This window comes from Aplidium turbinatum, chromosome 4 (assembly GCF_918807975.1).
Source record: "Aplidium turbinatum chromosome 4, kaAplTurb1.1, whole genome shotgun sequence".
Classification (NCBI taxonomy): domain Eukaryota; kingdom Metazoa; phylum Chordata; class Ascidiacea; order Aplousobranchia; family Polyclinidae; genus Aplidium; species Aplidium turbinatum.
Window position 1 is genome coordinate 31,515,241 of NC_137475.1, and position 27,180 is coordinate 31,542,420.

General features: G+C 37.5%; 3 protein-coding genes across 8 annotated transcripts in view; 2 read left to right on the forward strand and 1 right to left on the reverse strand.

Annotated features, from left to right (window-relative positions):
* The window catches only part of LOC145768785 (signal transducer and activator of transcription 5B-like), a 37,489-nt gene extending 21,316 nt beyond the window's left edge, over positions 1–16,173 (forward strand). For 2 of the 3 annotated variants that reach the window (XM_082580378.1, XM_082580376.1), the window contains exons 3-19: positions 355–514; positions 1,198–1,287; positions 1,675–1,852; positions 2,550–2,686; positions 3,992–4,143; positions 5,239–5,394; positions 5,723–5,902; positions 6,325–6,418; positions 6,677–6,799; positions 7,347–7,445; positions 8,523–8,664; positions 11,849–12,002; positions 12,268–12,404; positions 12,827–13,003; positions 13,321–13,375; positions 13,752–13,871; positions 14,284–16,173. In XM_082580378.1, the coding sequence (XP_082436504.1) occupies positions 355–514; positions 1,198–1,287; positions 1,675–1,852; positions 2,550–2,686; positions 3,992–4,143; positions 5,239–5,394; positions 5,723–5,902; positions 6,325–6,418; positions 6,677–6,799; positions 7,347–7,445; positions 8,523–8,664; positions 11,849–12,002; positions 12,268–12,404; positions 12,827–13,003; positions 13,321–13,375; positions 13,752–13,871; positions 14,284–14,419 (2,290 nt within the window). In that variant the 3' untranslated portion in view covers positions 14,420–16,173. Of the gene's footprint in view, positions 1–354; positions 515–1,197; positions 1,288–1,674; positions 1,853–2,549; positions 2,687–3,991; positions 4,144–5,238; positions 5,395–5,722; positions 5,903–6,324; positions 6,419–6,676; positions 6,800–7,218; positions 7,312–7,346; positions 7,446–8,522; positions 8,665–11,848; positions 12,003–12,267; positions 12,405–12,826; positions 13,004–13,320; positions 13,376–13,751; positions 13,872–14,283 lie in introns of all 3 variants that reach the window. The other variant, XM_082580377.1, reaches the window with a different exon arrangement.
* A 1,139-nt stretch (positions 16,174–17,312) lies between these two features.
* On the forward strand, positions 17,313–23,125 carry LOC145768448 (uncharacterized). Of its 2 annotated transcripts, none has more exons than XM_082579942.1 (5): positions 17,313–17,442; positions 18,500–18,606; positions 19,157–19,318; positions 20,820–20,918; positions 22,182–23,125. In XM_082579942.1, exons 2-5 carry the CDS (start codon positions 18,532–18,534, stop codon positions 22,374–22,376), a joined length of 531 nt encoding a protein of 176 aa, XP_082436068.1. In that variant the 5' UTR covers positions 17,313–17,442; positions 18,500–18,531; the 3' UTR covers positions 22,377–23,125. The 2 variants fall into 2 exon arrangements, with proteins under 2 accessions (XP_082436068.1, XP_082436067.1); XM_082579941.1 differs by lacking the exon at positions 17,313–17,442 and adding an exon at positions 17,564–17,988.
* Positions 23,126–23,244: 119 nt separating this feature from the next.
* The window catches only part of LOC145768447 (uncharacterized), a 32,850-nt gene continuing 28,914 nt past the window's right edge, over positions 23,245–27,180 (reverse strand). For 2 of the 3 annotated variants that reach the window (XM_082579939.1, XM_082579938.1), the window contains exons 40-45: positions 26,736–26,862; positions 26,112–26,227; positions 25,610–25,681; positions 25,240–25,339; positions 24,675–24,784; positions 23,245–24,209 (exon numbers count right to left, since the gene is read on the reverse strand). In XM_082579939.1, the coding sequence (XP_082436065.1) occupies positions 24,162–24,209; positions 24,675–24,784; positions 25,240–25,339; positions 25,610–25,681; positions 26,112–26,227; positions 26,736–26,862 (573 nt within the window). In that variant the 3' untranslated portion in view covers positions 23,245–24,161. The remainder of the gene's footprint in view (positions 24,210–24,674; positions 24,785–25,239; positions 25,340–25,609; positions 25,682–26,111; positions 26,228–26,735; positions 26,863–27,180) is intronic. The other variant, XM_082579940.1, reaches the window with a different exon arrangement.

The window sequence follows — 27,180 nt, forward strand, 5'->3', positions numbered from 1 at the left end:
TGCTAGACTTGCCTATGCTGTGACTAACTGCGTATGAGTTTACTTCATGGTTCACTCCCATCAAGCAAAATGTCCAGCTGCGCAATATTTCAGCTCTCAATTTACAAACTTTCTTTACATTGAGTCAACGTCTACAAACCTGCGATTCATGTCTACATACTCTTAAGGCAAAAGTAATGTGTTTTGTCTGCCGAACTGCTACGAAACAGTCGGCCCGGTATTTTAAGGCTTCAAAATGTGACATAGCCGGTCATCTCTACTAGTATGGTCATGGGCTACTAGAATTAATAATGCGGCCTATGTTTGTAAAATAGTTACACACTCTTCATTTAGCCTTGGGTAACATTTTCTTAGGGATCAGTTAGACCCCGACAACATCCCAAACGACGAACCCCACGCTCAATACATTCTTGACTTATTCTTGAGCGAAATCCAGAAGCAGTGTGACCAGCTGACAGAAGGCAAGGACTTTTTGCAAAGGCTGCATTTTAGCGAGATTGCTTCACATTTCAAGGTAAGATTTTTCAACTTCAACAAGTAAAAGATGTGCATATCAATTTGCAAATTAGTCCATCTTTATGTTATTTTATCTTCTGCAAACGTTGGTTCAATGCAAAAAAGGATTGATTTTGTGTTTGGAATTGGATTAGTATTTCAGTATCAATCAGAGTGTGCATACTTTTAAGTCTGATAACAGTTTATATACATCAGCGGTAATCCAACTAAAAATGTAGTTGGAACGAAAAAGAGGACTTGCAGGTTCTAATTCAACCTCATAGAAGTTTGTATTTTTTCCTTGGGAGAAAATTTTATTGTAATGTTGGTATTCCCAGCTGCAATATATTTTGAGTTATACTGTAGCGGCTACTTCTCCGTCTACCCGACCACTTAGCGCATTCATGCATAGCTCTGCGCAATAAAAACTACAAGACCTGGTGACAGTGGTTCAACTAACAACAGATGCAGAGCTCCCCATTCAACGGTCAAAAAAGCAATGTATCACAGCGTCGTAAACTGCTAGTGGAAACGCTATACTGTACAGCCTACTTAGACCCAAACTATGACAGCCCGACTAATCTTTATAATTCTTTCTCTTTTTTTACAAAACGCACAATGGCGTCTCACAGTCGGTGCTTATTTTACCATTATTTATTTTTCTGCATCTGTATTTTTACTACTTTTTATTTTTCAATTTAGACCTTGTATGGACCGCAGCCATTGGAGTTGGTGCGCACTGTGAAAAGAATCTTATCGATTGAGACCAGACTTGTACAGCATGCCAATGCGGTGAGATATAGTTTTGTCAAGCATTTCTTTGCCGATGTTACTTGTTTGTTAATATTTTGGAAAGCAGTTCTTCATTTTTTTTCTTTGCGACTTGAAGTGATAATTTTTAACAAGAGGAGCTTGTAGAGTTCAAATGCTCTGTAAAAGGAAAAGATTGACGATCGAAAGGTTGTCGGTTCGATGCCCAATGAGAGCACACCGCTGCGTCTTGATATTTAATTGCATTAATTGCGTTAAAAGACATTAAATTGCATGCTTGACCATGAACACAGAAATTAGATTTCCTGTCTTCCCGACGGCTACATATTCCAAATCTCACACTCTTCCTTGCTTTCCGTGTGTACTGTTCACTCCATTTAGCTCTTGAAAAACAAATTCTTCACTCAGATCATGGATGAAGGAGTCCACGTGCAAAACAACCAACAATCTGAAAAGATACTTCGCATAAACCGAGAACTGGAAAGGCTCGCGATCATGACTCGGAACAGCGAGGCAGACCTTCGCAAGCTCCAATCCAATCAAGAATACTTTGTGATCAACTACCAAGAAAGCATCAAGATTCAAAGTAAGATTAACCGTTTTTACACGAATTCGCTATGTTCTAACGTTGCTCTGACGAAATAAAGTGTTCTCTCTCATCTAAATTACGTCACAGGAAGACGGTTACGTCCGTGTGTGAAAATTGTGAGGAAAATAGCCACTTCCTTCCGCCAACAAGTTAAGTTTTTCTTGTGCTTGCTAATTTGCTTTCACTTTTCTTTTTTCTAAAAAGTTCAAACTTTTTCTATGGAAAGTGAGGGCATTGAAAACAATTTCAGCAGAATTTTACTCACCCAAATATGACAGTACAAAGCCGGCGCAGAATCCTTGCTATTGTACGTGTGCTGGCCATCGTGAGGGAGAAACACTCTGGTTCCAAAACATCAAAATGTACCCAACTTGCAAAAGTTTCCTCTTCGCATCATTTCTATGTCCAGTGATGTTGCAATGATGTAAAAAAGCAATAATTGCCAGATGATATGGAAAATCATCGCTAATGAGAAATTAAACGTTCCAATTTGTTCACATAGCAACCAGCTTGCGTGTGTGTTGTCAACTCTTTACAATTTACATTTAAAGAGGGTACAGCTATTTTGCATTCATCAAATGCTGGCATTTGCACAACAATCTAACCTTTTAGTGTTATTTATTAAGTAAGAATCGATATTTAATTCCATAAATAAATTTATGTTTCATCTTTTCAATCCGCTACTTTTTTTTAGCTAATCTTCAACAAGTCCAACAGATGAGTACGAGCGATGCCAGACGGATACAACTGGAACCTCAACTCACCAGAGACCAACAAAAAGTTGACAAACTTTTACGAGCCGAAGCTCAAAAATTACAACAGTTGAGAGTGGTAGGTTTCCCAGCGTTGAGCGTGGATATACCAATGCTTTTTTTCGAAAATACTTTAATTTCGTAAATCGGAACGGAAAATTTGACTTTAATTGTCTCATTTACATGATTGTTGTTGACTGTCTGACTGAAAGTTTTTAAGAATGGCTGGCTGGAACTCTCTCTGGCTGGAACTTGCTGTTTAAACATTCAGTCAGGCTGTCAGCAAACAGTTGGCACAAGTCTAGTAAATTGTGTCAAATTAGGCCGCATCGCCAGGTAGTCACTGTGTAATGCAGATTTATGATAATCGATCCATCATTTCCACTGATTGATCGTGTCGTCAGACATACCGCTAAACGTTGGAAGCAATTCATATGCACAAGTGAAACGAGAGATTTTTCAACGTCATGAAATTTCCCCAGGAAAACGTCATGATGAATTTACAAAGCGAAACGTCACTGAGCAAGCCATTCGTGATTTGACATACTCGTAATATCCCGCACGACATTTGAGATCACAATGCCAAATTGAGCCGTGAAGTTGCAGCAAAGTGTCAAAACTGTCAAATAACAGTCGGTAGTTTGTAACCAGTCGTTATGAAAGTGCGTGTTTCTGTGCTTGCAACACGATGGATCAGATCTTTAAGTCTTTGCGAAAGTTATAAATTTTAAAGCCGGCGTTTTGCTGCAATTCCACAAAATTACTTTGTTTATTTTTAGTATTATTAGAGAACTTTTGGTCCAAAAGTCCAACATACGGCTTACAGACCTGGTTTATGTGGCTCTTTTGCAAAAAAATTGTACATATATAATATATGTAATATGAATTTTAATGAACATTTATAATTTTATATGCTTTGATTGCTAGAGTGGTATAGTTATAAACTTGGATTCGATGCTTTTCGGTGTAGTTGATGCAAGGGTACAGCCGGTAAAAATGTGGTCCCATACTTTGTTATTGAGCTTTGTGGATACAGCTGTTAGCCGACCTAAAAAAAAGATTGGTGGCCATGCTTTACTTTGGGGAGGAGGGTGTAGTCTTTAGAAGACTTTAATAGTTTTGACTTGCTTTATAACAAAAAATCACTTTTCTCAATTTTAGAGAGAGCACTTGACTAAGTTCCCCTCTGTACATCGGCCACTGCATGGCACTGCCTGCTCTTCCATGTAAATGTTTCCATTGTCGATCACGCCACAATTCTTAACTTGACCAAAGTGTAAAAAAGGCCTCCAGTTATGCCTACTTGCTACTCTGATGTTTCTCATGTTTACTGCAATTTTATGCTGCGACCCATGACGATAAATCGATTTCCACTAATGTTCAGGCTCTCTCCCAAAAACACGAAGAGACGTTTTCCATTTTAAGTCAACTTCAAAGCCAGATATTAGACGAAGAGCTCTTGAAGTGGAAACGTTCGCAAGCTTTGGCCTACAATGGCGTACAACATGAAAACAACCTTGATCAGCTGCAGCAATGGTGAGCTGGTGACTGTTTGGTTTCACTTATTATGAAGGTTTAGGATTAATAAAATACAGAATGTTGTTTGTGATTTCAAACATTAGTTCTAACCCGAGGAAGTGGTTTTTCGTGGCTTGAATTTCTTTGCTTAATCCTTCCGAAACTAAGTTTGACAACATACAAAAACAGCTCTGTTTTTCGCTCATGATAGTGGAAATACGGAAATACAAAATTATAAATAAATATTGATGAATTTGTTGTTTAAAGTAAGAAAAACTAACAATGAAATTCCCTGTCACGACAACGTCGTACTTTTTTTCTTCGATTTTTCTGTTCTGGCTTCATCCAGCCAATTAGTGTACATAATATTACTATCATTGCATGTAAGTAGGTAACATCGTGAAACTGGGGTGGTAAAAGGATAGACCCTCGGCCCCAGAGGCTCACACGACGACGACGATTGCATGTAAAACATCTTTTGTTAGCGTTTTTAATATTAGACTGTTTGCTGTCAGTGTTATTTTTTCTGCTTGTGACTATTGGCAGCGCATAGTTTTCCGTCAACCCAGCAAAACATTTGTAAAGTTCACCCAACGATTTAAATTTTAAAAGTATGACCGGTTTCACCAGCCCGTAAATCGTGGACCTATAAGAAGGTTAGAAGCAATACCCATCTTTGTGAATGTTCGGCAGTCGACTGTGGCAACAATCGACATTAGTGTATTGGCCATTGGGCTGTCCTCATCATCAGTTTTGTATTTTTCAAGCAGACTAATTCACGCATCCTTCATACCCACAAGAGCCTTGACTGCCACTTTATAAGGTTGCTTGTTAAAATACAAGACATGCATGCAGGCTTAACATACCCCATCAGCTAAGCTTTTTAAGTTTCATTTTCTTTATGATTTGAGCTTGTATGGCTCGACCGCACCCAGTGAAGGTGCTCACTGCTCAGCCAGTCAGTAAGTCCTTTTTTTTTCATGCAGCATCTATAAACGTTGGGTCAGTTATATGAAATCAACGTAAAAAGTGACTGATATTTTGGCTGGCTAATCGACGGTAGATTGCAGCATTCAATTATCGCGTTAGCGAAGTGACAATCGTTGGTCTCAGGTGCGAGCAACTGGCCGAGATTATCTGGCAGAATCGCCAGCAAATAAAGAGAGTTGAACTTCAGCGCCAGCAACTCCCGATCGACAACTCTGGCCACGATATCTTGCCTGATCTCAACGCTACCATTACCTCCCTGCTGTCAACTTTAGTCACAAAGTGAGTGTATTTTTGTCGTTAAATGCGTGCGTTTAGTCATGGGCAAATTTTAGCATTTTTAGTAACCAAGACAAAATCCATCATATTACTTGCTGTCAGCCTTTTTTCTGATGAACTGTGGTAAGAACAGCTGCTGTTTGCGATACTGTACAATTATATAGACAATACAACCTTTGTTTTTGTGATTTATATTTGAGAGTTTATTGATGATGAAGTTTTGATTGGTGATGCTTTGTATGTGAATGAAGTGATACAATTTAGAATATGCAATAATCTTACCCTAGCCGCAAGCATTGGCGCATCAATTTACTTCCTTTTATGTTATCAGTACTTTCATCATCGAAAAACAGCCCCCGCAAGTTTTGAAAACACAAACGAGGTTTGGCGCCACCATACGGCTGCTTGTTGGCGGGAAGTTGAACGTTCACATGAATCCTCCTACTGTGAAAGCAAGCATCATAAGCGAAACGCAAGCGAAGGCTTTACTGAATAATGACTCCAGTCGAAGGTTCGGGAACACATAGCAATATATTGATCGACTGCTAGCTATAAGTTTGTTTCTTTCTAATACTACTGGTTTACATCATCATTATGTATCGATTTCTTTCCCAGTACCACTAGTTGATAAGTAGATATAAATTTAGAAAATTGGTTCGATGTTGTAATTGCATGATATCCGAAAAAAAAAATCCACGCCTTCAAAGTTTGTATGTTTTTTTTTGCTGACTCTGCACTTAGCTAAAGTCTTTCAAAACCCTTCTACAAAATGTCTAAAATTAATCGCCATTTTCATAAACTTGTCCTTGCCCTGCGTTTTAAATTGTCAACCTCGCACAACTTTTCACCCAACAACCGACGAGACATTTAAATCGACTGTTGTTCAATTCCACATCAGCATGGTGCAAAAAAACTAATGCTTGTTGATTGCAGCATCACAGAGATGAGCGGAGACATACTGAACCCGGAGAGTCTGATGGAGTACCATCCACAATCCGGCATCCTCAGCGTTAATTTTAGGAACATGGTAAGAAAACAACTTTGCATTCCTTGAATAAATAACTTGCACGAGGGAACACGTCATGATAAATTAACTTAAATGGCCGTTCAGAAGTATAATAATTATTTCAATTGCACTGTTTATGTTGGCAGCTCAAAGGTTAAGCCAGAAACGACTCAAAGATTTATTCTATTGTCTAATCACGGACTACTACTTAAATCACGGCCTACTTTAGTAGGTCATGGTCTAATTGTTTTTTGGGTTTTTTTTTTCAACGATTTTTAGTCCTTGAGGAGGATCAAGAGATCCGACAAGAGAGGAGCAGAATCAGTAACGGAAGAAAAATTCACCATCCTCTTCCAATCTCGCTTCAGCGTTGGCGGAAATGAACTAGTTTTCCAAGTTCGGGTATGTTACCGCCATAGAAGTTTTCCGCTCAATATCCCAGTAGCAATATTTTTGCGGATAAAAATTTTTTGTTTTTCTATTTTATTTAACTTAAGTTTGCTAACTTATTAAGTCATTCTCCTCCTCAATGGAATGTAAACCACTGTAGTTGTTGTTTTAGTTTAGTTCATTGTATTTGTTACAGCGTTTTGTGTTTTTCCATTCATTTTATGTTACCGCCGTAAACTAATGTAGTTGATCATAGTAAAGTAAAGCTAATTACAATACAATACGTACTGACATTTTTTCAACTGGAAATGGTCTCTTCTCTACGGTGCAATTGAAATCGGTTTCAGGAAATGCACTTCACTCAACTTTTAGTCATGTGTAACCTTATTGTCTGTACCATGGTCTATACTAACCTACGTTTTTCTAAATAGACTCTGTCCTTACCTGTTGTCGTAATAGTGCACGGTAATCAGGAGGCGAACGCAGCCGCAAGCATATTGTGGGATAACGCGTTTGCAGAGCAGGTAAAATGACTTTCACTTTGTTATTTTTGTTCCAGCCTTTTGTTTATTCCCTGCCCGTGGTGGTGATAGTCAATGTCAGCCAGGAATGTAACGCTAGGGGAACGGTTTTATGGGATAACGCGTTTTCACAGAAGGTATCGACAGGTTTTGCAGTGCTGGTAATTGCAGCTGGCATGCCTGGTAAATTTTAATGTTTTTGCTACCTTTTTGCTTCGTTTAGTTAATCAGATGTTTACAACAAACCAATAATTGGGATAGCACTTTGCTCGCGACGAAGTAATTAATTACTAACTTGTGCTGCTGACAAATCAAGCGAGAAATCAGTTACAAAATGATGCCTGTTTAATTCTTTAGTTGCTGTCTTTAGAGTTTCTGCTTCAATCAGCATCAACGAAACACATTTTGCTCCACTCCTAACACTTTCATTTTAGTTTATCTTCTTATACGTCAGTTAAATGTAAAAAGACCTTAGCTCTTCCCAAATAACGTTCAAAACCGTGATTTTATTGCTGTACGTTGCTCAGCGTTGGTTGGTTTTCTCAACCACTTTGTGTCCCACAAAATGGCTTCCAGTACTGCGACCATGCGGTACCACAGTACTTTGTGCTGTGTTGCACTGTTTGCTAAAGTAACAAAGTTTCTCCATCAGATCGGTATAAGAGACAAGAGCCATCAGTTTGTATTATGGTTCTAGTAGGGTTAACGTTTTGTTCGCCTTTTCTTTTTCTTAAACAGCAACGTTAACATAATTTCTGAATGGTTTTCTTTTTTTGCCCAAATATTGTACGTTCTATATAAATGTTCAATTGTACGTCAATATAATATAATTTCACTCTCATATCTTCTGTAATTCTGCATGTATTGTTGCTATGTGGTTTCGTATCCTGAAATTTAATTTTCCAACAGATAATCTTGATTTCATGAATCGAGGGTAATTCTGTTTATGCAATTTAACGAATTTTTCCTTAAGTTAAAAAGTTGCTTAGGCTATTAACTTCAATTCTAAAGTTAATACCTGTGTAATCAAGTACTTGTAGCTTATAGTTGAGACACGTTACTACGACTCAAGTGTGATGTGGCGCACTGTACTAGCTATGATCAGATTTAGACTGATTGACGATTTTATTTTTTGTCATAACCATAAACGCTTTTTACAAAGTTCGGATTAGTATTGTCTCCAAACCATTGAAACTGTGAACGTTCTTGCTCAGGGTCGTATACCTTTCCAAGTCCCCGACAAAGTACCTTGGTGCAAGTTGATAGAGACGTTGGATTACAAATGGAAGCAGGAATGCCACAGCCAGCTTGGTTTAACCCCTCAAGCTAAACAGTATCTTGCCTATAAAGTGTTTAGTAAGTTCACTAACGTTTTTTTTAGATCTATTTCACAGGCCAACAAAAAAGATAAAAAATTTTGTGTCTGCAATGTAAGATGTGATTTGGGGTATATTGAGGCTGTTGATTTCAAAAATCACATCAGATTTTACCCATCACATCAGGTTTTTGAGATTTTTGCATGATATATTTTTTCATAATATTTGCTTTTTGGCCGAATTTTCTTTTACTGTTACCGTTTTATACAGACCTTATGAGCCAGTAGTGTTTGAAAATTTGTCATAATCATGGAAATAATTTTATTTTGTAACATTTGGAGATGTATGATGACACCATGACCATTGGAGTGACCGACCTATGCTCAGAAGGTACACTAGTCAGAAACCCCCCTAGCTAGATGGTCCACTGGTCAAAAAGGTCACTTAGATCATCTGGCTAGTGGACCATCTGTCTATGGTAGACCATTCAACTTATGTACCTTCTGAGAACTGACCATAAACCACCCCTTACAGGCAGGGTTACATTCATTTTCCCCTGAATGTTTAGTACCACTCCACTTTTTGATATTTGTCGTTTTGTGAAGAGTTCGCCATAGCTACCGCTGAACGTGGAGATTTAAGCCTATGTGAAACTTGACTATAACTCATTCTTATTTGAATTTTCATATATTCAGATTTTTTCATATTAGCAAGGTGTTAATTCTGTTTGTGGTGTGAATAAGTATCAGGATGGCATCTTCAAGGAGAAAGTGTGAAAATGACCCTGATGTTTTTTGTTACATATGTGGCAGTTATACTATTCCTAACCAAAGGCACACCATAACAAGTTTTGTGAAACAAGCATATCTTGCATACTTTAAAATTCGCCTGGGTGATCAAGACAAATCATGGGCTCCACACATGCTGCATGTAAAGCTTGTGTGGAAAACCTAAGACGATAGATCAATGGAAATCTTAAATCCACTTATAACATTCACAAAAATCATGCAAGCGAAAGTTTGTCCGGAGTAACGTTTCCCAAATGTGCATGTGAATTTTCTTTTTTCTGTAGAATTGAACCTATTTTTAAGTGTCTATTCTATTCAATTTCTTCAATTTTATTTTTCTTTGCTGGCGCAAACATAATAACGAATGACATTACAAACACACAACTGTAGCACCAACAAAAGGAAAAGATGGCAAAACCAAAAGGTTTAAAATATGTATTGGGGATTTGCACAGCCATCAAACCTACTGCTTAACACGAAAAAAATAACAATGTAGCCTACTCTTGTAAAAAAAATGACGAAAGATAAGTCATGGGCTCCACATACTGCATGTAAAGCTTGTGTGGAAACCTAAGATAATGCATCAATGGAAATCCTAAATCCACTTAGAACATTCAAGAAAATCATGCAAGCGAAAGTTTGTCCCAGAGTAACGTTTCCCAAATGTGCATGTGAATTTCCTTTTTTTTGTAGAATTGAACGTATTTTTATATTTAATTTCTTCAATTTTATTTTTTTGCTAGCGCAAGCATGTAACGAATGACATTACAAACACATAACTGTAGCACCAACAAAAGAAAAAGATGGGAAAACAAAAAGGTTTAAAATATGCATTGGAGATTTGCACAATGCACACTTGCACAGCCACCAAACCTGTACTTCTTAACACGAAAAAAATAACAATGTACTCTTGTAAAAAAAGGACGTTGAACGTTTAGTGTAAGCAGATAAACTTTGAAGAATTGGGTTCAAGTTACCACACTTCAATAAAATTAAAAATTAAAAAAAACAGGTCTTGAAATACCTCAATGTTTTCATTAATATTATGTTTGTATCGCTTGTGTAGACTTTAGACTTTATCGTCATGAATTTAGACTTTATCGCAGACTTTGTTGACAAAAAAGGGCTCAAATTCCTTGAAACGCCATAGTCTACCAATATAGATCAGGAGTCGATTTTACCAATTTTTACCAAAAACAGCATTCAGATATCATAAAATCCTGATGTGATACAAAAAATCTGATGTGATTTTTCAATTCAGCACCCAAAATATACCCTAGAATGGTATTTACTATGCTGACACAAAAAGTGTGTTGGCTTGTGTTTTCGTTTGATATATACAATGTTTTGTAAAAAGTGCCTTTTGTGTGTCCCCTCAATTGATTTTAATGTGCCGTACGGTCATATCATTTTATTGAATATTGTTTATTTACTTGCTACATGAGGGACGAGGGTGGCAGCTGACTTTTTTGGCCCTGTGGTCTTTCGCTTCCGTCTCAGTGCCAGCACCACGTTCAGCATCTCACCATAATCTGTATAAATTTGTGACTTATCCGGAGCTGTGTTGAAAAAAGAATCTACAATCTCACCAGCTTGCTATTTTGCAAGCAGAGTATTTCGTAATTACTTTTTGAGAACCAAACGCTCGTATTAACAAGTCTTAAAATTTCACTTTTTTTGTGTTGAGGCCTTGTCTTATCGTTGCAAAGACATGTTCAAAACATGCCAAGTTACAGTAGGCCATGGCTCAGAAATAAAAAAGTGCCAACACGTAACTGCAGTCTCAATATATTCGTGGGATAAAAGAGATGCGGCGTAATGTGTGGCTGCAACATTGGACGTTAGATTGTATGGAAATTATCGCAGACTGTTATTCAAATATTTTGACCACAACATTTTGTTACCGTCTGCAGCAAGACCTGTGCAGATTTTAAGAAAAGGGAACTGAAAATAGTGTTGGTCTTGTTTTCACTTTGCGCCATTTCAACGTTAAACTCCGTCAGTTTAGTGTTCGTGCATCCACACCTGCATGGAAGTCCTACTCCTTTTTCGTCTTCCACTGTTTGGCTTGCCATCCTTGTTACAGTGTGGTTGGTCTCTATGCAGAGAACGTGCTCATTTCCCACTGCCGTCGCGATGAACACTTCTGGTCTTTTGAATAAAACATATATTTTGTTTTGTATTACATCGTAAAAAGTATGAATTTTTGCCTGTTCTATTTGACCACAGCTGCACCAGCTGGTTAACCTAAGAAAAGCAGGAGTATTGCAAAATATCGAATTTTGCAACTTCAAAACTTTTAATTCTGTTTACGCAGTTTCTTAATCTTGGATAAAAAAAAGTTGCACTTATCATAACGTTACTTTATCTAAACCCGTACGTAGAATTAACATGAAATCCCAACTACGTCTCTTTCGGCATCGTCTCTTTTTTCAGGACAAATCGTGCCTAGCAACTCAGACAAGCAAATATCATGGGCGCAGTTCAACAGGGAGCCGTTGCTCAATCGCAACTTCACTTTCTGGCAGTGGTTCAATGGAGTCATGGAACTGACGAAGAGCAAACACTTGCAGCAGCATTGGAACGACGGGTAAGGAGTTGGACAAACAGACTGCAAATTTTTATTTCATATTTTTCCCGCATGCACTCTAATAAAAGTATGGGGTATTTAGTTAAAGATATGTTACGATTTGATTTTATAGTTTCCAATTCGGATATTTTTGGTAGAATCTATGCATTTGATGAATTTTTGATGCTCCAATATTGCGTAATGTTTCTAAGCATGTGATCGAGAAGCAAGTTTTGAATGCAAAAACGTCGTTTCAACCTATTCTGACGTTAGTTTCTACTCCCAGGGCGATCATAGGCTTCATTGGAAAAGCCGAATCCCAAGACAAACTGTTGTCGAAGCCATCGGCTACTTTCCTTCTTCGTTACTCCGATTCTGAAATAGCAGGCCTGACTATTGCCTGGGTCGCTGAGTCGGATGCAGGTTACTTGGAATAAGTATTAGTTGTGCTAGCACTTGTCACTTGTAGGTTAGCGGCTGAGTTACTTTACGGTTTTGGGCGGAGATGGGTTCGGGAGCGTGTTCAGGAACGGTGGATGGAGAATTGGAGTTAAGACAATCGCTGCAAGGAAAGAATCAGTCACCCCCCACCAGTGGGAACAAAACCGAGTTTGGATGATGATGAAACTCTCAAATCTTAAAAATACATTTAGAGTCTCTTCTGCGATATTGAGAATGAGCGCATGTGTCGCCAATCGTCATAAAACACGTTTTACATTACATTTAAGTTTCAGAAAATGTCTATCAAGTCGAGGCTTCTTTTCACTTACTTTTATTGCAGTCTCGCCAGAGTCTGAGCGTTTTATGTCTCGCTAAGACGCTAACCAACTGTGTTCATCTTCTAGGCGTTCCCAAAGTATGGAACCTGCAGCCACAGACCTTGCGCGATTACGGTATTCGCTCCTTGGCTGACCGCATCAAGGACTTGAACCAGCTCATGTACGTGTGCAAGATCGACGACACTGCTCAGACGAAAGCAGAAGTCTTTGAACAATACTATAGCAAGCCTGTCAGCGGAACTCGTAAGTGAATTGATTAGTTGTAAAACGCTAGAACGAAGTTTTTAGTGCTTGTTTTGATTAGGTTTTATAGAAAAACACTAGAACAAGCTTCATTTCAGACAAAATCCGTCATTTTTTTATTGATTTAACATTTGCTGGCGTTCGACCAATGTAAAAATGACAGATTTTGTTGTCTGGGATGTGGCAACGTATTAACAGAAAATTTATTCTTATCTGAGTAGTTGTTACGGTTTATAAAGCCTAAGAAATGGCGAGTTTATAACCTGACCATCATACGTTGATACGCTTCATCACTAACCACCTCATTCCACCTTCAGCTCAAGGCGACGGATATATTCGTGCGGAAATTCGCCTCCACATTCCTGGCTCTGGGTAAGAAAAAGAAACTTTTCGGCTAACGTCTTTCTAACCTTTGCTCATGTATGGCTGGAACACTACTGCCAAGACAGTCAGACTTTGGCCTAGTAACGACTTTTTTGGGGCTAACTCTACGCATTGATTTACTCTCTTCATTTTGCATCAGATAAGCTTGGTCATTATCCCGTAACATGAGGGTCGACCAGTTTTCAGCGGTGACTTTTCTAGTTCTTTCTATCGTTGGCATCATCAATTTTTAAGTTCTTTATCGTAGGTTTGTGTAAAATGAAAAAGATCTTCTTGTTAATCTTATTTTTAATTTGCCAATTGTCATTTCAGTGAATCATTTGCGTTCATTTATCGTTGTTTAACTGAAATTCAACAATTTTAGCCCTCCGCCATTTTCTCTCGACCACAGCGCTCCCAACACTCCATCCAGTGCCTTCGAACAACAGCTGTCGATGCAGAGTCCAACACCAGTCCTGCATCACCCTGGCCTGTCATATGACGTGTAAGTTATCTCACAAGTCACGTGTAATCATGCATATATTGAAAAGCCAAAAGATGTTTTTCTCTTTGGCTTGAGTTCATAGCATTAGACCAGGGCATGAACAAGGCAATGTTCCTTGAAGGCCACATAGTGGGAGACATCTAGTGTGTAGTAGGTCATTAAATATTGCTTCAAAGAAGCCTGGTCTTCATCCCGAACGGTTGTTTGCGGCGACTCCTCCATTGTTCTCCATCAGCATATTCAACTTTTAAGTTCCTTTTTGTCAGATCATCCTTCACTGTGTCTTCCCATGTTTTCTTTGATTTTTTTTACTCACTTTTTCGTATTGTTTCAAACTCTCTTTCTATGAACGTGAAGTTTCGCGTGAAATATGCAGTCGTGACGTATCATATTGACAGCGACTTTCTTACAGGCCCGACATGAGCCAGAACGTTGGAAACATGGCGAATGCAGCAACAGAGGTGAGCGGAGGGATGGAATACGATGACGGTTTGGATTGCTTCACCGCTAACATTGACGTCAATGAGCTGCTCAATCGATCGTTGTAGCTTTGTGGAATTAGAGAATACGTCAATCGCGTCTTTTCATGACCAGTCGACCTTGCGCTACATGACGCGTCCACGTAACGACGTCGATGACGTTGCAACGTCAACGTGGTGACCTAAAGTTTATTTTGGAAACCTTTCTTTGGTTTACAATGTTTCCCTTCCAAGTAACCAATAACTTTGTGACCACTGAATTGTTTTTTGTTTTTTTGGCCATGACCAATCGTTAAAAATTGTTTTGTTGAAGTGTAGAAGATTTAGATTCTTGTTATTTCTTTTTTTCTGCATTGCCATTTATGACGTACTATAAAATAATGACGCGATTATGACGTAACCTATTCCTTTGTGTCGTCCGAAACTTTTTGCCAAATCGAATTTTTGTCTCGTAGCGCATGTTTACAATCCAAGTTTTTACATGAAACATTTTTACGTGTCCTTACGTATAGGAACGTTGTGAGAACGTTATAGAACTGACTGAAGTCCAGCCTATCGATTTTTGTTTAAGCAGTCGTTTTTTCAATATCTTTTCTCTGTGACTATTTTGACTTGGTTGCTTAATGTTTTTCAACTGCTTGATGTTCATTGGAATGAGTTCATCAGCCTATGGCGTAACGCCGACGCACTACTTTTAATACGTGTTGACTGATCCTGTATGGTAAAATGCAGTTCCCTTTAATATTTAATGCTTTAGGTATAATTTAGTCCAGTCAGCTAATTACTTAATTTTTGCATTGATTCAACGTTTGCGGATGTTCAGTCACTGTAAAAATGACTAATTTGCAGACTGAAAGAGTCAGTTGGCCAATAGCTTTACCTGTCTTTTTTCCTCGTGGTCCACAGCATGCGTCTTAACCGGTTGTCGAACCACGTTTACGTGATTGGAAGCCAAGCGTTAGGTTCACGTTGCCTTTTGCGTCGAGTGTGTCATTCGACGTTTTATTTCTAAGTTATAAAATTTCACTTTTAACGTTTTTAACCTTGTTTTAACAAAAATAACTGGTTTTATTCATTCCATCGAGATTTTGTCTTGAAATTCCGTCTATAGTACTTTTATTGCAAACTTCCAATCAATCATGCGTCTATTAATAATTATTATGTTTTGCTGTCATGCTTCGTTCTAATATATAGCCAGCCAGTATATAAAGGCAGTTTTATGCTTCTCTTTGCCTTTTTTACCAACATGCAGTAGCAAGGCGTTCTCTTGGTTCTATGCATTGTGAAAAATATAATGCAACTGAACGCTTTCCTTTTTTAAAGCACATGCGTTTAGCGTGGAATTTTGGCAGTTTCCACCCTAAAAGCTGTTGTTACCCTTTTCCAGGGCTTTGCAAGTTGTAAAATCATACCGCTCTTCATTAATCCAGCATTGCCAAATATGTGAATGACTGTCCTCAAATGGTCTTGCTTCAGATTCAGTGTGCAATCCATTTCCATTCAGTGTGCACTGTGCAGGTCTTTATTTTTACATTGATTCAACATTTACATTGCAGAGGTTGAATCAATGTGAAAATGAAGAACTTTGCTGTCTGGGTTGTCGATTGCTTTGTACCCAAAGTGTTCAACTAATATAGCAGTCCGTAGGTACTATTGGCTTACTGGTACCGCAGATTGTGTGGTTTACTCTTGTTGGTACATTTCATGTTTTTGTACAAATTTGTTCCGCTGTGGCGTCACTCTGACACCGTGATGACGTCAACCTGCATCCGAATCTTCCACAGTGACAACTATGTTGCTTTGAAAGTAAATAAACAAGTTTCCAAGAACCTCATTTGTCGGATTATTATTATGAGCTATAATATTACTTGAATTTGTAGCATTTAAAACACGGGAAGAAAAAACTCGTACGAAAGATAGTATGATCAATAATTGATCATATGGCTTAAAAATTCTCATTGTCTAAGTCTCTAAGATATTTTTTTTTAAGGGAAGCTTTACTTGTTTGTGTCCCTTGAAGGTCAACCCCTCTCACAGGATCTACGACAGTTTTCTCTACAAAGCAGTCGGTTGATTCTTAACAAACGTTGCATACGCTAAGTGTCATCTAGCTTGCATCGATAGCTCTGTTGAAGCTGCTGACTTTATAAACAAAGAAACGGCGATATTAAGCAACAGCGCACTTCATTTGGGCTAAGTGTCATATTTGTGTCTCTTGCATCTAGTCGCTTAAATGGAATTCTTAAATGAGTCTTCTGGGTCGAAGATGTGTCCTTTGATTACACGGCGGCCATGTTTTTGGTGTTAATTCACATGCAAATAGAACTTGCGCAAGAGGCGGAAACTACTGTTAATCTCGTTAACCAGGCCTGCGTCAATGTTTCAAAGCTTCCACAAGTATGCCTAATTGCCTATGTGAAACTTTCAGGCCTTGCAATTTGCAACTTCTTTTGGCTGGTCGGTTTTAATCATTATTAAATTCGCGATAGTTTAGCTTGTTTTTATTTCTGACCATCACAACGAAAAAAAACAATAGGCTATATGACAAACATATAGCAGAGTTCCAGAAAAAGGTAGAAGCGACAAAACGCGGACTTTATAGCGTGCATGATACAAAAGCAGGACAATCAGTTTAAAATAGGGCACGGTCGCAACGCCTTATAAGAAATAGTTATAGTTTGCAAACAACATTTGACATTGTAAATTCAGAAAACGTTACTCAAAACGAAAATTTTGTCAACAAATCAACCCTATAGCCATTGATTTCTTGACGCGGTAGTGTCAGATTACATTAAACATAAAAAATCAATTCAATGATCATGAGAATATTACACGTTGCTGTCGAACTTACAAATGTACGAAATCATTTCAAAACTTGTTGAATATGTCGTGCTGACAGTGGTGTCCAATTTCACTTAGTATTGATGACAAGATCAATACAAAAGGCAACAATATTTTGAAAGTACTCTCGGCAAGGGTCGTCCGGTTCACTGACAACCTAAAGATTTAATCAATTCTGCTCAAATCTGTTGGAAATTATCATAGCTTCAGATTGAAGATTTTGACCTTATTGATATCTTTCTATAAGCAAGGTAAGTGTAAATGAAGCCTACCTAGAGATTGTCGGTATACTTATAGAAAGTTAATTTATAATTCAGAGCACGATAGCTTATATTTGCACCAAATAAATAAGGAAAAGAAGCTGTGGCAAATTGAAACATGTGGGATAAAGCGCTGTAGAATCATTCATTGACTTGTCAGCTCTTACTCAAAAAGCATTTAAATGTAGCTTTAAGGAAAATAAACAGCCCATTTTTCAAAACAATGTGTCATTTGTTATATGCATTTTTTTGTGTGGACTAAACAGGTTATCTATGTCTATTCATTTACAACGACAACTTCATTTTTATTCTATAACGCTGTCCTAAATCAGGGGTCTTCAACAAGGGTTCAATCAACAAAAAAGATGCAGGTTGCCCATTGCGATTTTTGTGAAATACGATACATTACCATAGCCTACAGACCAAAACGATTGTGATTTTGCAACTACATTTTGGGAAACATAAAAAAACTCCATCAATGTAAATAGTAGGCTACTAATAAGGTGATCATGCCAGAAACAATATGGTGCTGCATAGGTGAGTAGCCTAAACCCTTCCAGCTCAGGCTTAATATGTAAGCAGGGATGTAGTTAAGCTTGGCAATGAGTTGGCGGAAGTGAAGCACCCGGAAAGAGCTCTGGGAGGCCTCTTCCCAGAAAATGTTGAAAAATAACTTACAATTGCGCATTCAGAGAGTACTTTCAGCCTAAATCCATAGTAAAACTTTGTTGAATGATGCTGTAACAGAAAGTGAAATGTTAAATAAAAACATTTCGATGAGGGAGGGGGCAATTGCCCTCCCTGACTACCTGTAATGCGAGTTATTACTGCATTTACAAATCTTGTGTAGAAAAAGACATGCATTAGCCTACTTATAAACTTAAAAGTAGCTATTAGGTCTACTACTGTGGTGTGGTTGAATATGACGACATTTTTTAAAGAAAACACATTAAAAAATAATGCAGGCTTGGCTTTTGGTTTAGGTGTAGGTTATTTTTATTTGATTTTGAATAAACCTAAAATAATATCGTTTTTTTAATGTTTTCAGGAAGGCCGTTTACTTTTCTCAAAAAAAGAAAAATGGCACAAAAAGGAATCGAACAAGAAGCAATTCCTCCAAAGGAAGACGTTGTAAATAAAGAACAATCTAAAACTGTAAGTTCATTATCGGTTGACGTTTACCTATTCAAGTTCTGTAATAACTTTAGGCCTATAACAAGTTATTCATGACAGTCCAGTAATTTAAGTCAAAACCAAAACTTACCTGAGTCCTCAACTCATATTTGGGATACCGGTACCTCTTATTATAGCAAGACATGTCAAAACTATTGTAAATGTAAGATAATAATCAGACGTAACATAAAGCTCAATGCTCAGGCCTGCACCTGAAAAACAATATTATGCATTAGGCCTACGTCGTTTAAACGGAAAAATGTTTGCTTGGCTACATTTAACTGTCTAACCCTAGAATTCAGATTCTAGAAGCCAACTAAAGAGTTCGACTTTTGGAGGACGGAGAAGACTACCCTACATCATAGGCCTACATCCAAACACTGTAAACAAATAGCCTTTAGACCAGGCGTGGGTAAACTGCGGCACGCTCCTGACAGCAAAATTCGTGTATCGAAAACTTGACTTTCGGCTAGTGGCCAGTCAGGTCAACAAAAAAGCAAAGAATTTTTACATAAAAATTGATGTGCCGTAGAATGTTAAAGTGAACGATATTCTTACTCCATCTGTGATGGAGTACCTCAGCAAATACATCGGGTATGAGTGGGCGCTGCTTGCATACAACCTTGGATTAACTCGAGAAGACATCGCGCAATTAGAAAATAAACACAAAGAACAAAAAACGAAAGTTTGTCAGGTAAAGTAATGGGCGTCTGCTAAGTTTTAAGCTGAAAAACTTGCACGTTAAATTCATTGATAGGTCTATTTTAGATTAGCCTTAGCCTACTTCTACTTGTAAAGGTTGAACAATTTTATTATCCATTCTACAGTGTTCATTCAATCTTCAAAGTCGGCTAACCTGGGTAATTGCATTCATCATTTTATTCACATGGGCCTAAGAAGGCAAAATGAGAAAATGTTGGGACGCTTGCTTTGAGGTTTTATTAGATATTCGGCTTTGCCGACTTATCTTTTATCCGAGATTCAGAAATGATCTGCTGGCGAGTGGTGTGGAGGAAAACATGGCAATGAAATTCTAAACATTTCTTAAGATATGATTTAAGATGCTTAAATCTTAAGTCTAATGAATTATAGTCTTGTTGTCTCCTTGTCATTAGCCTACGGGAACTTGTGCATGGTGTATATTACTGTACTTGCATATTTCAAACTTGTAGCCTACTATGTTGGGGAGATGTGAGACCTACGGATAAAGTGGGACCAATGGAACATCGGATTACTTAGTCCCCTGTAAAATGTAAAGATTTTTTTTTTCGTTTGGGAAACACCAATTACACTGTATAACTATTTCAAATCAAAACCAGAAAAGTGGAGATTTGTTGCGTTTTTGACTGTAAATAGCGTTTTGTGTAATTTCATAGGTGAAACAAGCTTTTCGCTCTCTTTTCTTTAGTCCAAATAAGCATAGCCTATAGCTACCTATAAGTTGTAGCCCATTGACAAGTAAAAGTATTAAGCTTAAATGCGAATATAGGTTTAGCCTACCCAAGCTGAGCTTACACAAGTTAAAAAGTCGTTTTTACATTTTGTGACTATAAGGGACCAATCGAACAGACTATCCCAAAGCGTTTTATTAGACCCTCGTCTTTTAGGTTTTGCCTACTTTTAAGCCAAATTAATCAAAAAAGGTCTATTTTCTGAATAACAACTGCAGAAAACTGTAAGTGATGAATTTTAAATACAATAATGAACCTAAGTCTGCGTTGTGCGTTTGTTCATTTCTTGTTATTTAAAATACTCAAAAGAAAAGAGTTGGTATAGCCTGCTATGGCTCTCCTGTTTTGTTTGTTAAATACGTTTTGCAAATGATACAGAAATTTAAAATTTTCAGATTGTTTGACAGGAGTGGTTAAATACTGTTTCAAAGGTCCCATTGGTGACGCATGGATGGGACCTTTGGAACAATTTGACAAACTTTTAAAAGTTTCTTATCATACACTATTAAAATAAAAAATGAATTAGTTGTGGAGGTAGGTTAGTCCAACGATAATGTAGAGAAAAAAATTAGGAAATTTTAATTTAATTTGTAGACATGGTAGCCAATTAATAAAAAAAAAAAAACGTTCCATGGGTCCCACACTTTCCTTTTTGTTTCTGACAAACAAACCATTGATTGTTTGTTCATGAAGTAAATGTAGCGCTAATGTAATATTTTTATACGAAGCCAAACGTGTTTTTAGATGCTTTTGTTGTGGTTGGACAAACATAAAGAAGATCACAAAAGATTGAGAAGTTTTGAATCTGCGTTAGATCTTTCCGGAAGAAAAGATTTAGGGCAGGTAAGCCTGCTTGGTGAATGGCCTACCGATAAAACGTTGAGGAATACGGTAGTCTACTGTTTTAAGGGCTGTCGAGTCGGAAAGATTTTTAAATCATATTAATCTAAGTCGAACTGCGCTTTCTAAATCTTAAGATAAAATAAACGGTGATTGAAAATATTTTTACTGTACAAAAAGGCCAAGGTTTACCCTCTTTAATTTCATGTTTTGGGCTACACAATTTAGTTGGACGGTTCGGTCTCACCATATAGGGGAGAGTGGGGTTAGTCGGAAAGATTTTTTTTTAAATTGAAATTTAAAACAATTGGTGTATAACCTGACAACTTGAAGAGGCTTAAATTATCATCTATGGTGTCCTCTATCATACAACCAAAAATAAGTATTGAGTCAATTCAGCTTTTAATGAAAATTTAAAATAAACAAACATACAATTGATTTTTCAACTAACCCCATGCCTGGGGTTAGTTGAAAAACGTCAGTTTAATGCCCACTAATGAACTGGATACTCTTTTTTCAACCAACAAACAATTACATGGGATTGTAAGCAAATATGTTTACCTGCTTTAAAATCAAAATGCAATGAAGTCTACACCTAATCATCGTAAAACCATTTTTTATTAAACGCATTGTTAAAACTTGTGATGTCGTATATATAGCACTTTCCAAGTTATTCAAATTAAAATTTTACAATGTATGTCTGCTTAAAACAAATACATTGGAGCTTATACTACTTATTATCATACCACGACGATATACTCGTATCGTACTACATAGTCATACCGTTATCAAACCACTTTCCAACTAAGCCCACCCACTATTTTCCAACTAGCCCCATTAGCATATGACAAACTATTTTCCTAAAATATTCAAGCATGGCGCATTGGACTAAAATTTGTTTATGTCTTAGTGTTGCTGAACACCTACAGATGACACACACCAAAAAACTTCTGCCTATCTTTAACGATATCGACGCATAAGATGTTTTTTAATACGCCAAAAATTTTACTTCGAAAGTAGGAAAATACAAAATTGTCAGCCAAACAGGTAGACCTTGACTCAACAAATCGAAACTAACATGGATTATGTGTTTTTATAAACTACTTCACATGTTGGCAGTAAATATTTAAAAAAGTTATCGAGAGTTAAAAAAATGATTATTTTTCAACTAACCCCGCCTTCCAACTAACCCCACTCTCCCCTAGCCCAATTGAGAAGACTCTATCCGAAATTAGTAAAACTTACACGTATTCTTTATTTTTGTAGAAAATTCACTGCGCCCAGTGGGCAGAACAGAACTTTCGCAGTCTGGAAATGCCTTCTACTTTTCCAATGCTTGTGAGGATAAACAAAGTGAGGCCAAAATCAAGTGCAGTCAAAATGCCAACAATAAACGACTTGAATCCAACTTCATGTGCACCTGTACATTCACTGAACCCAAAGTTTATTCAAGTCATGTAGTGATTTCAAACACTTTGGAGAAACGTGTGACTAAGTTCATTTGTGTCTGAAAAATATCTTTGAAATTGGACGGCTTTGCTATATGCACTTGGTTGAGAATAACTGATGGTGGAATAATTCGATGTTCCATTCACAAATGTCGTATAACGTTTTTTGCCTCTGTATTACAGTAGATAAGTGTTGCTTCCATCTATTTGTAAAGCGGTGCAAAGGCAACCGCGCAAATTATAGTGTAAACAACATTTGCACTTGACAAACTTCATCGATTTCTTAGACTATACGTAGATGCGGCTTGACCAACAACGTATTTGGTTATTTCTTCGTATTCCCGAAATAGGCTACCTAACTTTTTATACACACAGAACGTGGCTAATTTACCACACTTAATTCTTTCCTAGCAGAAATTCCGGCTGTCAATCAAGCTGAACTACTAAAACATTTTGAAGGACCTCAATAATTAAAATTGTTCCAGCTGATGCTGTCATTGCAAAGGTTTAAGCACGTAGGCAGGCCACAGCAATCGCTGAAAATCGTTGAGTACATTACCTAAGAATTCAAACAAGACAGGCTGCAATCTATGACAACTTGCTATTCCTGTGTAACCTACAGGGGCTAACTGACGAGGGGGAGTGTTCTTCGTTGGTGTGTCTAATGGTGCTTGCAGAGAAAAAAATCGCCAATAGATATATCAACCATCAGGACACTGATAAGTGTGTTGAAATTATAAAAAATTAATATTTTGCGAATGATACCGGAGTTCAGACCAAATTGGTCTTGGTTTGTTAAGAGATTTCTAATAATTTGCATGATAGGTTATTGTAGTATTAAAGACTTCTGGGAAAGTTTATGGCTATGTAGGACATCTGGAATATCACACGTCATCACAACTATGTGGTAACAGAAGCGATCATTTAATGAAACTTTGCGAAACTGCAATCGCCAGAAACATCATTCCGCTATAATAACCAACACTTAGTGTTGTTTCGCTGGGAAGTATGCTACACAGAAAAATAGGGTTACACAACAAATTTACGAGTTCTTGTGATAGTTGTGATGAATATAATTGCTTTTATACGCTTTAGTTCATCGCTTACAGTTAATTACAAAATTCTTGTAACGTTAAAGTTTCACAGCTTCGCTTTTGTAACTTACATCGTGTAGGGGGTTATTCGAATGGTAAGTAAGCTGATCATAGCAATTTAGCAAGAGCAGGAAATGTTAGCACAATGATTGACAAAAACACAGAATCGACGGACTAAAAAAGCTACTTCAAGCAAATACATGTGCAAGTTAAAACGGAAGTTATGTACACAAAACCACAAGCCGAAAAACGTCTTACAAATATACACTTACACACGTTTGTCATTCGATTTTGAATTCCTCCCTCATTAGAAGAAGCTATTTAATTACAAAAAAAGAATGGCGGTTTATAGGGAGCGGCTGGCACGACAGCAAATGAAAATATGTGCAGTTGTGCACTTTGACATGTTGTCTTATTGCAATGGCTCAAACGGTAATGGCATGTCGACATAAATGGGGTGAGTTACAAATTCAGGGAAGGGCTTAACAAAGGGAAGAGGATATATTTCTCCCTCGTTAGTTAGTTCATAGTGCAAACAGCAAAGGGCTAACAGTAAAGATCTAACAGCAGTTCATAAGCTAACAGCAAAGGGCAGTCGTCACATCGGTTCGGCAATAGCACAATCAACTAAAAATCAAACGCGTCACAATAGCGATGTGAAATCTTTGTAAAATAAACTTGAGAGTTGTGGATACCAACTTCCATCACTTCTTCAAATTCAGTTTCCCAAGTGGTTTTCTCATGCGATTTATCTGAACATTGTAATGCGAGGTTAACAATTAAAAAAAAAAACGATGATGTCAGAACATCAGTCAACCTCGAGTTGTTTGAGACAAAGTTTCTGTTGAAATTAAGTTCAAAATCCGTCATGCTCTTTGACATTCTGTGAGCTTGAAAATCATGTTTGACTTTAAATTGTAGAAGTTAATCCAGGCAGTTTTGCATTTGAACAACTAATGTGAAGTTATCTATTAAGACTGAGAATAACAATAGTTGCAATAGTTGGTAGACTAACAAAATATACTACCTCAATACTTGGTAGCGTACTACTCCATCCACACTGTGTAACTGTAATTGAACCCAGCGATGCAATGCCACAACTTAACTCAATGATTAGGCCTTCCACCAGTTGCTGTATAATTCTGTCAGCCTTTACTTACAAGTAAAAGCCGCACATTTGACACAAGCTACATCAAAAAAGCATCGAAGAAGCTCACCAAACTTGGCGTCTTTTTCGCAGAGCTACTGGGACGAGAAGACGACCCGGGCTCATTCTCAGCTTCAGTTGATACTTTCGATCTTGAACGGGTGGTAACTGGTATGAGAACTAAATAAGTTCCTTGCATCGACATTGATTGAACAGCACAATACGTTTTTGAAGTTGAAGTAATATTTAAAGTTGGCTCATTTTTAATTAACAAAGTTTCTTTTGCTTTCGTTGCTAAATGGAAGTATTCATCACCAATTACGAAAAGTCTTCCTCGAGTTGGTTCTTGGCAGTCAGTCATTCGTTTGACGGTAAACCACCGTTGCAAGCTTTAAGCGCTTTAAACGACAAGTTTCCTCAAAAAACGACAATTCGGTAAAAACATGTTGTACTTGCTCCACTAAGTCAATGCAAACTGCTAAGCAGGAAAAAGATTCTTCGTTTCACATCGCACCAGCAAGTGACGATATTGAAACGCTATTAAGAACTGCTGACAGAATAGTTAGTAAATGACCGAGTGAGTAAAGTTTAAGAGCACAATTCCAAAGTAAAAAGCAGCTGGTTAATGCACTCACTGTTGCCGGAGAGTTGTTTGGCTTTACTGGTCTTGTTCCGTTTGAAGGCAGGCGGAGTGAATGGGATATCGAACATCGTGCCTTTTTTAATAGAGTTTTCCTGTTTTGAGAAGTTTTTCGGTGTTAATTTGATTTTATGATAAATGTGAAGTGGTGTGAAAAGTTAAACTCAATTAATACGATTTACAATTTAAACTTTTCTGAACAATGAATGTAACTTAGCCGAAAAAAGCAATTTTTGAAGAAAATCCGGGTAGGGGTAATTTCCCAGAAAACACAAAACTTTATAATAGAATCAAACACCTATTCAATTTTCGTGCTATGATTAGATTCAAAATAAATAATTTCCATCATCAAACATTGGACTTACTTTATTGCACTCTAGTGAGGTTGCGTTGGCGCCGGAAGTGTATGGCAATCCGCATATGGTTTCTCGACGGCTCTGAAGATTATAATTGAAACCAGTTGGTGGGAATTGCTAAGTCGAACGTGACCATGACGCCACGATGTATAAAAAATCTGCTTGGTGTTACAAATGACGCTAAATCAAAAATCTGCAATAATATCAGCTAGTGTGCAGAAGCGATGAAACCATTCCAATGATACTAACTGTCTTTCTGACACCACTAATAAAAAAAACAAAACTTTCTTGCTAGGAATCTACGGTAAATAATGAAATTATATTTAACATCGATGGCTTGAGACAACCGGATATAAAAACAGTAGCAGAACTCAGGTAGACGGAAACTAGCACATTCCACGCTTGTAAAGGATTTTTCAAAGCAAACATACTGCAATTGATAAAAAAAATCCACATTATCAGGAGCTGCGACGTTAAGGCAAAAATGTCAATTTCTTCAAACAAACTGCACCTTTGCGCTACGATGAACATCTTGGCTGGAGGTTGGAAGATGGCTTCGTTTAATTCCATGATGTTGCAACTCAGGATCCAAGTGAGATGCAGAGCGGTATCCAGGAAGAGTCCGAACTAAAAGCATTTCGAACTTTTGACAAACAGCAGGTCTGATGGTATTACAACATACATGTTGAGCATTTTTAACATTTAATTAATTTTTGAATGATTTTCTGAAGACCCAGTCAAGAAGTATTGACGGAGAAAGTGATGCAATATAAAATTATCAAAGAGGGGATTACAGATTTCGAGTTTATTTAGAATTAACAAACAGCAATTTTACTCGTGGGAAGAACGAAGAAACGAGTTCACCACGGTTCAAGAAGTTTCATTATTTAAAATTACTAAACGTTTTAAAGCATATTGATATGATCAACTGCTTTAAAGTACTGTATTATGAAGACTTCATACTGAAAATTTATAGCCGCTTAAAATGCCGAATTGATCTCGTGTGAATGGACATGTGTACAGTATACATTGCATGCGTGTGTTGCTATTTGCACTGCACAATCTTAACCATGCTTCAGGAAAAAAAGCAACTTAAAAAATTGATTTGATCATATGAAGGACTTGAAGGTGTTACTTGTGCTGCGTTGGTCGCTGTCGAGGGGCGGGGCATGTGAGGACTCGTGAAGCTCGCTGATTCGTCGAAGGGTTCTTGTGGAGTCACCCATGCGTACCGCCTCGTCACACTTGCTCGGTGTTCGACCCTAAAAAAATGTTTGTTACTGCCCAGTACCCACTTTTGTTACACCAACACATCAAGCGATGGCAAATCAAAGTACAAAATACTGGTGCCAGTGTAACGTAATTGTGATCCATCTGCGTGTTTCTGGTATAACTTGACTAATCAACAGTTTTTTTTTCAAATTGCAGCACGTTTTTAGTCCTAGCCCTCTTTTAGACCCTTGCTGTAGAGCACAATTATATGATCTGTGTGTGATAAACAGAAGAATCACCTAGCTGAGGCTTTTATTCACTGGAATGTAACATAATAAAAAAGAACGATAAACTTTTGGCGACAGGTA

Bases quoted from the DNA above. Each gene is read 5' to 3' on its own strand.
- LOC145768448 (XM_082579941.1), top strand. From the start codon at position 17,961: ATGCCAGAAACAATATGGTGCTGCATAG. The intron at 19,319-20,819 runs GTAAAGTAATGG...ACGTGTTTTTAG, and splicing joins AAAAAACGAAAGTTTGTCAG to ATGCTTTTGTTGTGGTTGGA. The intron at 20,919-22,181 runs GTAAGCCTGCTT...TTATTTTTGTAG, and splicing joins GAAGAAAAGATTTAGGGCAG to AAAATTCACTGCGCCCAGTG.